The sequence below is a fragment of the Triplophysa rosa genome, unplaced genomic scaffold (assembly GCF_024868665.1).
Source record: "Triplophysa rosa unplaced genomic scaffold, Trosa_1v2 scaffold167_ERROPOS91937, whole genome shotgun sequence".
Classification (NCBI taxonomy): Eukaryota; Metazoa; Chordata; class Actinopteri; order Cypriniformes; family Nemacheilidae; genus Triplophysa; species Triplophysa rosa.
The window spans coordinates 70,261-84,050 of NW_026634169.1; the positions used below are offsets into that span (position 1 = coordinate 70,261).

The 13,790-nt window shown below is 40.4% G+C and overlaps 1 protein-coding gene across 1 annotated transcript in view; it reads right to left on the bottom strand.

Moving 5' to 3' along the window:
* Positions 1–10,403, bottom strand: part of LOC130549739 (centlein-like) — a 51,006-nt gene extending 40,603 nt beyond the window's left edge. The window contains exons 1-6 of the mRNA XM_057327045.1: positions 10,323–10,403; positions 7,303–7,397; positions 5,641–6,119; positions 4,547–4,622; positions 3,153–3,243; positions 1,893–2,090 (exon numbers count right to left, since the gene is read on the bottom strand). Coding sequence (XP_057183028.1) covers positions 1,893–2,090; positions 3,153–3,243; positions 4,547–4,622; positions 5,641–6,098 — 823 coding nt within the window. The 5' untranslated portion in view covers positions 6,099–6,119; positions 7,303–7,397; positions 10,323–10,403. The remainder of the gene's footprint in view (positions 1–1,892; positions 2,091–3,152; positions 3,244–4,546; positions 4,623–5,640; positions 6,120–7,302; positions 7,398–10,322) is intronic.
* Positions 10,404–13,790: the final 3,387 nt, after the last annotated feature.

The window sequence follows — 13,790 nt, forward strand, 5'->3', positions numbered from 1 at the left end:
GGGGATCAAATACTTATTTCACTGACTGAAATGCAAATCAATTTATAACCTTTATATAACATTTTTTTCCCCTGATTTTTTTTAATATTCTGTGTCTATCAGTTAAAATAAACCCACCATAAAAATTATAGACCCTTCATTTGTTTGTAAGTAGGCAAACTTACAAAATCAGCAGGGGATCAAATACTTATTTCCCTCACTGTAAGTGACAAGCCTTACTGCTTAATACACAGTACAGTGTTTATTTCTCCATTTATCCACACTACTTTTTATATTAGACCATAAGACCCATATGTACTGGGGCATCACCCAACAAACATGATTGCCCACTACCACAGCTATTATTATTATTATTATTGTTCATTATAACACATTGTAATTACTGTGAACAAACAACATGTTCAGAGTAAGTTAAAGGTTGAGGTGGGTTTAGGGTCAACAGTAGGGATGTAAATTTTCAGGTATATCACTAATAGATTTTCATTCAAATTACAGATCAATGAATCAATAACTCAATACCATAAACCGCATGTGGACAATCAATTGCGCAAATCAACTCCACATAACAGCAACCGTTGCAACACGTAAAATACCATGATGTCTGCTAAAAGTTTAGTGTCACTTTAAGGACCCCAAACTTTAAGTAATCTTATATTCCTTTTGCTCGGACGGCATGTGTTTGACTGTTTGGGGATAAGAGTGTGGAAAAAAACCTAAGTATGCAAAACATTTTATAACAAAACAAAAACCTCAATAATGTAACATTATTTACATCTAGTCATTATATAGTTTTGATACGTTAACTATTATTGTAAAATATGGAAAAAATATATAATAAAGAAGAATGAATAAGTGAAGTTATAAATGGTGGTGGTGTATACTAAACTAAACAGACACAGGGGCTTTCAGTACACATAATGACACAAGTGAGAATATATTTAGCCAAGTGTAGTGTCAGATGATAACCGATTAAATTGTTAAAGCTCGATTAATTGTCACCAACTGATTAATTGTTAAAGGGATAGTTCACCCAAAAATCTGTTATAATTTACTCAGACGTCAATTGGTAGCGATGTTGTTCGGTTACCAACATTCTTTGAAATCTCTTCTTTTGTGTTCATACAGGTTTGAAATGACAAGAGGTTGAGTAAATGATGACATAATTTTGATTTTTGAGTGACCTATCCCTTTAACATCTCTAGACAAGAGTAAAATTACAATACATGCAGACAATGTAAATGTGAGGATGATTTAACACACATGTACACAACAATTACATCGCAATCTTTCTTACACTAGCATTAAGGTAAAAATCCGAAAACTTTCAAATGAACATACACAATACACACACTTATCTTCCACACATTGCTCTTATTGTCATCACCTAATCAGTCCAGAGGATCAAATCTGGACACACCAGCACTAGCCAATTAAAGAGCGTGATCACACCACAGGGCAGCAGGGGGCAGTGTGTGGGGGCACTAGACCTGCTGCCCTTTCACCACTTCATGAATACTGCAAGACTCCGAGTCAAACAAATAAACAAACATGTGCGCGCATGTGGAAACACACACATATACACAGTGTCACTGCAGCAGGGTTTGGAGATGGAGGAAAAAGAAAGGGAGGGAGAGAAAGGGAGATCTGGTCACTAGGGCGTTCATTTTGACTCTTAATCAAGTCTCAGGCGGTCTCTGTATTTCCAACCGTGCAGCGGCACACCCTACAGGGGCCAACAGCTCTGTGTGTGCGCATGTGGAAAAAAAATGATGGGTCTCATGGGTCTACACATATATGACAAGTGATGACAGGCTATTTATCGAAATCCAGAACTGAATGAGGTGTTAGTAAAGTCACGAGACAGTACTGCAGTACCTTTGAGAGCTGCTTGCTTGCGCTGAGTTGCTTGAGAAGTGAGTCCAGTTGCACTTGTGCTTGAGCGTGTCTGCGGTTCTGCTCTGTGGCGAGCTGCTGCGCTGCTCTTTTGTCGGCCTGAAGCGCAGTAACCTGCTGCTGGAGGGACAGAAGCCGCTGCCGCAAAACACCAGAAGTCTGTTTTTTTCTCCTTCTCGACATTTGCCGGGAGGGACCTGAGGGGAGAGAGGAGTACACACACTTAATACTACAGCCAGTGTCTTTTTAGCCTTTTTAAGAGAATTAAGCCGTAAACTGTCAATTTACAGTGCAAAAGAGTGCAGGCTCCAAAAGATTTAAGCGGATAGTTACCCAAAAATGAAAATTCTGTCATCGTTTACTCACCTTCATGCTGTTCATAACCTGTATTAGATTTAGATGGTGACTTCATGACGACTAAGTGGTGCTTTTTTATGACATGGTTCTAGTTTAACCAATGGCTTGAGTTTGTGGCGAGGCAGCATATTTGTCCAATAATGGAAGACAGAAATTAGGGATGCACCGAAATGAAAAATCTTGGTTTTCGGATTACTCTTTGATTTACTGCTTTTTTTACAGTCTAGACACATTTTTGCTGTATTTTTATTAATTTTACTAGCACATTTACTACGATCTATAAAAATAAATAATATGGTATACTACAGGTTTTTTTCATGTGACTATGTCATAGTTTTAGTTAACCAGACTTTTATTTTCACGGGTTGTCACAAGGACCTTTTTAGTGCGTGTTTGACAGTGGCTTTTCTCACAAGAAACGTGGCCAGGATGCAAAGCACACATTGACAGGTTACAGGGAACTGGCTTGGGAACTGTGTGAATGCCACCACTGTGTGATGTCGACGTATGTCGGGAGCAGCGAGGCTTTTGTCAGACCGCCGGCTCCCTTCTAAAATACACTAGAGTTACCGACCGTTACCGTCCCTCGTTCTGAAATTTACTTTGCTCCATTTATAAAGCGTGATCAACTTGATCGCGTCTTTAGAAACGTTATTGTTGGGTAAAATTCACTTTTTGCTATTAATTATAAATAATTTTGATCGCTGAATAGTCGGTGCACCCTTAACAGAAATGCAGTGAAAGAAGCGTTTGAGAAAACCCGCTTCGTGATTTTTGCAGAACTGGGGGGTAAGATTTTTTGGGTAAAGAATGTTTCCAATAATGATTGCCTGGACATTCAAGAGTCAACAGTTACTCAAAAAACATGCTGGTCTTCATCTTTATTGTATCAAGTAGGTTACCTTGGAATTGAATGTTTCCGGTGTGAGACCGGGCCAAACGTAAATCCTCCTCAGGCCTGTCTATGGGGCAAATCAGCATGTACCTGGAGACCTGCCGACAGGTGATATGTGGAAAGACAACACATGACAAAATAAGCTGAGGCAACAGTTTAACCTAACGTAACATGGCGGAAGAGTGACAGAGGAAGCGTTTGTAGTCACTTCAAAGGAGCTTCGGCTTTTCCCCTCATTTGTATCGAACACTATTTAAAAAGGTTTTGATCAGTCTCTCTCTCTTTCCCTCGCCACGGGTTTGATCACGGATTTATCTAGAAGCTCTTTACTGTGACACGGGCGGCGCAGCACTCTGCTCCACTGTCACGCTGATGTGAGCCAGCGCGGATGACGAGTACACAGAGGCATTCAGGCAGGATCTGAGAGAAGGCTGACAGCTGTGGAGCTGAGAGGAAGAGAAAAGAGAAGATATGAAGCTTCCCCGTTCTCCGAGGGGATGGGGGAGAGCCAACAGATTCCTGAGAGACTGTCGAGAAGAGATCGCACTTCATAGGAACAGACACCACTGATGCTCATCTCCCAGTCAACGCAACTGTTTACAGTCAAGAGGAAAATATTTTTACTTTTCACTAAATGAGAAAGGCAATTTCAAGGTAAAATGTGTAATTTTGTTTAACGTTCAAAAACTTTCTCCTATCCCAGTTTGCTGTAATTGCTAATACAAATACAAGTAATTAATTCAGAGATGCATTCCCCAGAAATGTGGAAAAACTGTGGCTTTTTCAAAATCGCTTTGTTTGTCTCAGAATCCTTACCAGCCTGAAAGAACAACAATGGCTCAACCAATAGCGTAAGTTTGACTCTCTGCTCATCCGATGAAGGAAGATGGGTGGAGAGTTAAGGAAAGTTTTTGTTGTTGTTAATTTGCTATTCTGCTTGATGATGCCAGTGGCACAAAAATAAACATTTAAAATGTTTTTAGATTAAATATCAAACTAATTCGGTGTCTGCTCTCAAAAACCTACAGTAAGTATTGTGGTATTTAAAGATGCAATCTGTATCATTTTGTCTATCTAGTCATCTCGGTTTAAAACATACAATTGCAGATGGGCAATTCCAGCGTTATGGATGTGACATTTTCAGTCAAAACTTGAAATATAAATTCTCAGAGAATGTTCCCAATATACTGAATCATCAGCTTATATTTGACTAAACCCCTGATGATAAATGTATCAGTCAATGTACAAGTTTTTTTCATCTTAAAAAAGGAGGAAATGAATGTGTTATGGATGTGACAACCCAGCTTGCTTTACCTATTTTCGTAAATCTAATGGAAGTTAAGAGAAACACTATTAAAATATGACAGTATTACAAAATGTAAATATTGTTGATTGACAAACCTTAGTTCTCCGAGGTGCTTGACTGGTCGGAGCAGAGTATCGACTTTCTAGACTGTCAGAGAACTCTTCATTTTCACTGTGGACATAAAGTGACAACTTTGTGAGATGCCATAGCATCTATATGAAAAACAGGCAATTAGCAGAAGAGCAAACAACTGTACAATATAACGCAAACCTCAATATTTCATTAACAGGTGCAATGGGTGTGTGTGTGTGTATGCGGTGTGTATCTGTGAGTGCCAACTGCCAAACTGCCAAGACACACAGTATTCCTGCAATTCTAAACACTGCACTGTGTCACTGAACAGCCTCTAAGAGACCGCATTGGAAAGGTTCCAGCATGCTCTTCTGTTGAAGCAGCGGTGCATTTGGGTGAAATAAATCTGAGAACTGGTATCATTGAAAATCATCATGCCATCCATCATGCCACAAACCCCGACGCAGTAGTCCGCATAAAACTTTCATGAAATAATTACTGAAGATGCCGCTTGATTTGGGGAATGTTTAACATCTGGTGGAGAGCAGAACAGAGTCGTTCAAAATTTATCCCGTTAAATCGAGCACAGGAAGAGGAGGAGAGAAAAGAGACATTGGGATCGGGGTGAAATAGGAGTGTCACAGCATAACGGAATTGATTGGCCCACGTTTGCCAGGGACGACTCCTCTGTCAGGAATAAATATGCAAAGGAAGCACAAATTAAATTAACCTGCCAAACTGTCAATTTTAGGCCTCGTGACGGTGGGAAAATGGCATTGGGCAGAAAGTGAGGGGCTGTGGGTGGGTTCAGGTGCATCCTGGCACCGCTCCAACTCTGCCGTTCAGAGGTGGCTAATTCTAAATGCAAATTTCAGTCAATAAGCTCCTAGGCAAGACATCCCAGGGTAATTCAAAGGATCTGACATTTTTTCTCTCTTTTCTGCCCCCCTTCCGCTTTTTTCTCCTCTGAATACCAACGAGACAGGAGCTGAGATTCAATCACCCGATTGCTTGTGTTTTTGCATATGCGTGCTGTCCCTACCGTCAGAAAAATAATGAGAGCATGAGAGAAGGAGAGCGAAAAGGAGACAAGGATGCTGAAAGGTGGGGGAAGTACCTGTCTGCACTCATGTCCTCCCAGTCGTCCTTGGAGGGACTGTCCATCCTGTTCTGTTTGGAATGCGCGCCTGTACCACTGGAGGCCTTTCTGGACCGGAACCTGTTGTTAGTCAGCGCGAAAGCTTTCGCTTTGCTCAGAGCCGAAGACCGATGGAAATCTCGCTCCGCTCGAAGCACTCCCAGTTCCTGTCGGAGCTTCAGTAGCCTGCTTCTGGCCTGGTTTGCCACTTTGATGGCACTCTCCGCCTCTCTCTTGAAGTTCTGAAGCTGTGCGAGCAGTCTGTCCCGTTCGGCTCTAGCTTGAGTGTCCTCTGCTGCCCGAACGACCGCGCGTTGCTGGAGTAGCTGAATTTCGGCCTGCATATCACCCCTCTCTCCAGCCAGCCCTCTGTTCATTTCCTGTAGCGCTTGATTGTCATCTCGCAGCCGCACAATCTCACTCTCCAGAGAAACCATTTGAGTCTGTAGCTGTTCTATCTGTTGATGTAAGCAGACGCACAGACGCATCAAATTATCACATTATCTTTTTTTAGCAGAGCTCTTTTTTGGGCTTTAACCCTCACTGGCCTCTACGGAGAGGGTCCGTTTTGAGGCAGGAGAGCAAGCAGTCTACCATTCGCCCAAATTTGTTACCCATGGCTTAACATAAAAGAGGGCCATTTAGGCAGCTTGTCAAATCCTGGTGGAGGGTGTGAAACAGAGGAGGGGATGCCTGCTGGGTGTATACCCCCAGGCAAATCGCTGCCTTTTATTTAGCACTCTCTCTGCCGTACGGCCATGGCACGTCACCTTTCAAACAACATTAGACCCCTTTACGGGTGGCTGACAACGACTCGCCCTCCCGCCCCCCCTCCCGGCACTCCATCAAAAATTATTTCATTTATAATGCGTTTGCAAGAGCACATAAACAGCGGTCTGCCCCTGTGGGTTATTAAGTTTAACATGGTGCTTGTCATTCGGTAATAAAGGCGATGACAGCCCCCATTACATGACCATATGGCAGCTGCTGGCACAGCTTACAATGCCATCATCTGCTCCGAATTATTCTACAAACCATTTCATTCCTCCGCTCACAACGTTTCTCTCACTTCTTCGCCAGCCCCTTCAGCAAACGGCACCCTAAATGTTGCTTCGGGGGAAGTGAAGTGCTTCGGAATAGACTGCGGGAACGATCTGCTCGGGCTAAATACTAATGACAAATGATTTACTGGTGTTAAATGGCTGAAGGATTGAGCCATTTAGCATGTGTCAAATACGGGAACTGTCAGCAAACGTAAAAAAAAACGGTTTAGTCGTTTCAAACGTGTCTTAAAGATTCTGCCGTGCTTTTATAGTCCTGGTGGTAATGGGTTTGAACCAACAGACCACACTAAAGGAAGACAGGTGGTTTTTACTCTATAAACTGTGATGGTAGGTCATTTCGGAAAAGCCACAAGGCCACAATTACTAAGCTTTAGAGAGTGCATGACACCAGCTCTAGATCACTGCAAGTTTGCATTGCATGATATTTTAATCTATAATCGAGTTACTTCATTGACACCTCAATGCATTTTTCTAGCTCTACGTGAACTATAAAGAGCATTTCTGGGGACAATAGCGTATTGCTCTTGCTAAAACATTTGATAATTAATGTACACAGTAGGCAGTCTATAGTTGGTACCTTTTTGAAAGTCTGTTCCACTCTTCGGGCTGTCTTAATGGGGGTGCTGCTCCTCCTGACCTCCTCCTCCGGCACCTCCTCAAACAGGAGCTCTGCTAAAGAAACAAAAGCTAATAATGTCACCTGACAGCCACTTTCTCTACTAAAAATCAATTATCATTAATGACACATAATTTCTTTCCAACTCTCTATTCAGCTCCTAAAGTGGCATTTAATGGACAGAATTAAAAAAGGAGATTCACAAGCATGAATGAAAGCCTTTTTGACCTGAAGCAATCTTGCTGGTTATTGAAAAGCAATAGAAATGAATTGTGAGTGTCATTTTCAAAGTATGATGGAGTTTGTGTTTTGACTTCATGGCAGGAACTTTGTTGCTATGCTTGTTTAAAGAAGGGGAAATCAACACATTTGGAGGGCAGAACTTCCTGTAGCCTCGGGTTGATAAAAGTTTCATGGTGAATGTGGATGCTCATTTGTCGAATGAAAATGTTGTGAAATATTTAGAATCTGCTTTTTTCCGTGCTGACCTTTGGACAGACACGCAGAGCTGAAATTCACTGGACTGTCTCTCTTGGCGCGCACACGCACACACACACAAACACGCACGCACGCACGCACGCACGCGCGCGCACGCACACACACACACACACACGTTCATAAGCCTGAACACACACTTGTCTCACACTGAAACCCTCAACAATCCACTCTCACCTCAAAATCATATAGGCGAATGCACATATGCACACATAAAACATGCTCGTCTCTGTGACAGCTGAGAAGTTTGTTTCTTAAATTACCCATCACTGTTGTCTCTTGAAAATGTCAACTCGCATCAGATGATTCCTGGCCTTCTCTCACTGGGTCCCCTGATTGACTAATGTGACAATCATAGCCTTTGGTTTTATTGTGGCCTCACTGCCGGTCATAAAGCACTGCTTTTATAAATGTCTGCAAAACTAACGTTTGCGTATAAAAAAGGAAAAACATTCAAAGAAAGGTGCAATGTTAAAAAGAACAGCTCTGCTTGGGAGGGCACTTTATTGACAGTGTTGTCTTGATTAGGTCACACGGTCGATATTCATCTCCAGTATCAGAATGTCTGAAGTTCACGCGCTCTTAATTACTTTCATCTCATTTATGACAATGCTAGCAAACTAAAACACAAGAACATGTCCTTCATATCCTTAAAGATGGACAAATGTGAATATTGTATTTTACATTGTATATTGTATCAAGGTAAAACTGTTGTTCTGTTTTTTTTCCTGCTTACAGTAGGTATGAACTATGACTGAATGTTCTCAAGCTTCATAAAACGACTCTGTGTGACCCGTGCAGCATGTTCCAAGTGTTCTAAAGGCATACAGAAATGGGTTGACAAAGAACAAAGTAAAAACCTAACCTATTACTATGAGGTGTCTGTCATGGCTCTGCTTCATTTAGTCATGTTTTTCTTGGTCCTGTGGCAGAGTCATGACAAAGCCTTTGGTTATGTGTGGAGAGAAACATATTATTGTCCTTTTGACAATAATATACGTTCTCTCCAGTGTCTCGTCTCTGTTCCCGCCATCTCGTTTACTCGTTATCTTCCCCTGAGTGTTTAATTACCCACACCTGCCCCGTGTCGTTATCCTTTGTCTGTCTTCCCTTTATATACCCTCATGTTTCATTGTCCTGTGCTCGTGTATTACGTTTGTATGTGCTTGTATGCCTGTGCCCTGTGATACCACCTTGTTCGTAAGTTTATATTCTGCCTGTTTTCATTGTTCCTGTCTCCCGTCTGTTGATTATCCCTGCCTGGTTTTAGTTTAGTCCTGTCAGTGTTTTGCCCCATCGAGGGAAGTGTTTTGTTTTCAGTGTTTTCATTTATATTAGTCGTGTCCTCGTTACCCCCTCGTGGGTGTTTTTTGTTGGTTTAGTTATTTAATAAATATTATCTGTTAACCCCTTCACTGCCTGCCTGCGCTTGGGTTCTTCCACTCACTCCGTGACCGTGTCCCTCTTCTCTCCAGAAAGACTCTTTGTGTCTGGACTGTATCGTTGATGCAGTTAAGAAAATTTCCATTAAAATAATGTTGCAACAACCAGAACGTATCAGTGATATCCACAATAGAAGAGTATTATGCACAGTACAGGTGTGAACTTGGCTGTTTGTGCACATTCCCACAGCAAGAAAAGGCCCATAAAATTAATTTGTTAAAACGGTCAGATCTGGTCCTTGATTCTGATTGGCTGAGCCGAGTTCTAAGCAGTTATAAAATACCCCGATTTATAACTGCCTACATAGCCTCACACCATGTCTACACCAGATGCGACCGGCGCGACATGACAACCTGCTTGTTCTCAATGGGTTTGTCGTGTTCCGCCACATCCCGTGTGGACAACATTTAAAAAATATAATGACTTCTAATGCATTTCTAATGTCTTTTGTCATGTCGCGTCCGGTATAGACATGGTCTAAGTATTACTTATTTGCTGTGTTTTATTTTATAAAACCTTGCTACGCATATGAAATAACCGTTTTATAAAAGCAATATTCCCCGCGAAGCAAGGGACTTATTGCTTGGGGCTTATTGCTTTATTGTTTAATTACTACTTAAATACTTACTATACTACACGTTTTTTTCACCAAAACCATTCTATACCCTCAAAACACTTGGGACACACAACAAGAGTCACTTGGAGTTCATCTATGACTCTTTTGTGTTTATCTGTGAACTAACCTTGTTTAAGCAACCAATAAAAGTCATCTTAACCCAAATGACCATATTTACTCAGGATATGAATCAGAAACAATAAACCAATTTGTCAACCTTGATATTAGATGAGCTGGAAAGGATCACCTATATTCCCCCAGGGGGAATCCTTCAGTGTCTTTATAACTTGACATTAATAAAACGAAGACAACATCTAAACACAAATCAATTGCATTTATTCTATTTCGTTCCACAGAGTATAAGTGTAACTGCATTGATGCCTGTGATATATGTATAAGAAAGAACAGTGACAGATGTGTGTAATACCTTGTTTTTCCCCCTGTAGGTTCTGCTCTGTAACCCTGTCCAGGACTGACTGCACACGTAGAATGTTCAGTAGTTCTTCCAGTTTAGCTCTAATTTATGAAGAAAACCAAGAGAAATATGAAAACAAAGGTCTTAGGAGCAACCGTTAACACGTTGAAATATTATTTTAGCTGTATCGAGTTAATGTAATTGGACAAAAGTATTGCCTACTGACTGCATGCAGAAGTGTCTAGAAGCATGTACATTCATGGTAGAATGTCTACTTTGTTGAGGTATAGTTTTTTAGGGGCACCTCACCCCTCGATATCAGATTTGGAAGGACCTGGCTAGTTCATGTTCTTATAAACTCAAAAAGCAAAGTGACAAAGAAGATCTATTCTACAATTTCACATTTCACAGGTATGTATTGGCTTCATTGAAAATGCTATTTAACACATGGCCTATTTACAAACAATAAAACCAGAGTATATGTTACAAGACTGCGACTGTAGTTTGTGTGAATGTGTTTAGTCATTCTATTCATTTCTATTCCAGTATGTGAATGCGATAAGTTTCTGTCAAAGTGTGTTAAGCCACTGCTTTAGAAACTTCCCTTTTTACCTTTAAACCGCTTCAACTCTGACACCATCCAAATCTCTCCCCCACTGAGATGGAGATATAAAAAGAAACCCTGCTAATTAAATAGCTCTTAATTCGCCACGAAATCAAAGTGCTAAGTGACAAGCAACATAAAACCCCTGGCTGGGGTGTGAGGATTTCTTTCCACCTAGACAGAAAAGGGATTGGGGTGGGATGCGGGGGATCTAAACAGACAAGTACAGAATCTAAACCCAATTAAGAACCACCAATTAGCTGTATTCATTCTAGAGACTAATTAAAAGGGGCAAAAAGAGGCACTTTCAAGTTATTATTAGGACCCAAAAGAAGTCTGCCGAGGATGGGGGTAGGCCCCAGCGAGACATCTGCACCTGAAACGCATACCTAGTTCCCCTCCCATTTGTTCTAGCGCGGCAGAAGAACTTCAAACTCTCGGCTGAATCGCAGTGGCTTAGTTCATCAGACTCACTGCTCCTCGGTATAAGTACGAGCAAAGAACTCTCCAGCCGTAGCACAACAAGGGAACCAGTTATAGCTCTTTTTTCCCCATTAAACAACACCAAATTAAAAATCATCTCACTTTTCTAATCGCCTTCCACTTTTCACATGCACTCTTAAAATAAACTTTCTGTTGTACCACCGTGCTAGGGTGCAGAACATATAAGCAGCACAAGGTGGTTTATTAGCATTCCAGCTGTAGAGATCAGCTGTGGGTCTCTTATGACCCTGCCAGCCACTCTATCAAAACACAGTTACTACAGCTCCTCCTTTCATGTCAACAGCATAGATTTGTTTTTTTTCCGAGGTGGTGTGAACCTCTGCTCCATCAATCCCCTCTGCTTTTCAGTCCCAGCGTGTTTGCGCGAGTACATCATTTGAATAACAGATGTTTATTAATACAGGACGGTTAACAGGCCCCTCTCTAGAGCTTCCATGCTGTTTGGATATATTTTGGTGTAAATAAAGATCCGAACCAGGGTATGAAGCCACGGAGATGGAAGGAAGAGAATAAGTAGCGAACCGAAACCGCTGTGACTGGATGTTCTTTGAACACAGCACAAGTAGGTCAAGGACACATGATGCGTGCTGCTGAAAGTTTATCACAAGCAAAGATGTACAGAAAATAAACAATCACACACACATAAAAATCGATAGACAGAGGGCTATTAACAAACATCAAACGTATCTTTAAAAGACAGCATGACCTGACTTCAGCGCAGGGGGTAAATGCTTACAAACATGTTTAATGAACACAAATTCTCACAATAGAATATTACAATAAGGGGCGAGAGTAGCGAAGGAGCAAAACTAAACTAATTGCTTGTTAAATATAGTCTCAGGGCAGAGCGCTTATGACCCAATGACAGTCGTAATCCATCTCTCCCCATCATGTGATCTTCCAAGTAATGCAGTCACAGGCCTCAGAGCAGTAACTTGCAACCCCAGTCTAGCACTGAGATTTTAAATTCTCATTGGCTTTGCTTCAAGAACAGGAAAATCAAAATCAGGGACATATCAAAAAAACAGAACCGAATTGCAGAAGAAAAAAGTTAAACCATGCATGAAATTAACACACATTAGGCTAAATGAAATGTTCATCCCTGTATAATATGGCACTGATCAACAAAAAACATTTATTCTGATGACCACTATTGCATAACTATGGGTTTCTGTCTTGATTTATATTCAAAATATGATGGTTAGACTACATAAATAAATGCCATTATAAAGAAAAAATGAAGAGACCTTTACAATCTTAAACCTCAGGAGTGACGTATAGTCATCCAACAGCAATGTGAAAGACTGACAACATGATAAGACAAATGAAAACTGTGATTAAAATTAAGGCGTTGAACTTTTCCATGTACAAATATTACTGTTGTATATTGCTTAAAAGTGAATATGAACTTGTTTTCTTTGCAGTATTTGAGGTCTGAAAAAATACAGAGCATCTTTTCTCCAGTTTTCATTTTCTGCAAATAAATGCAAATAGAAAGAATATTTTCATTTGAAATTTGGGAGACATATTGTTAGTTCAGTCACAGAATAAAACAAAAATAATCATTTTACCTAAACACACGCCTATAGATAGTAAATTTAAAAAAAAATGAAAATGTTCTTTGAAATGGTGTCTTAGTATTTTCCGCGGCTGTATATTCCAAATAAAGTATATATACAGAACACAGCCTTAAAGTAATAGTCAAAACTCTATTAAAAAATGTAGTCATTATTTACTCACCCTTGTGTTATTCAAACCCCCTAATGGCTCTGTTAAAACAGATTTTTTTTAAATTGTTGTTTCTGTTCTTCTGCTTATGATGGGAGTGAATTGTGACATCTTTTCTTAAGCTTACTCAGTGTAGGAGCATAAGCAAACAACACAGTTTACTCCTTTACTCTTGTGTTGCTGATATGTTCTGTATATTGTCACGCATTATTACAAATTAAGCTCTTAAACTGCTTTAGCCACACAGTTTAGGCACAGAGAAGGCATGCGGTGAGAGAGGCAGAGGTCAAGACATTCATAAAATAACAGATTAAGTTGCAGATTAAATTTATTTAGTATTTTATGAAGGTTTTGTGTACTTTTGAAGCTTGAGAAGAGATGGTCAGTTTCACTTTAAGAGGAATGAACAAAACAACAATTCTGTTCGCAAAGAAACAAAGAAAGCCATTGTGAATTGAACAACTCAAGGGTTTACAAATAAGGACAATTTTCTTTTTTGGGCAAACAAACATTTTAACATCATGCACACTCACATTATTCCAGAGTATACAGACGCACTCAGATTTGTTGGTACCCTTACAGCTCATTGAAATAATGCTTCATTCCTCCTGAAGAGTGATGAAATTAAAAGCTATTGTATCATG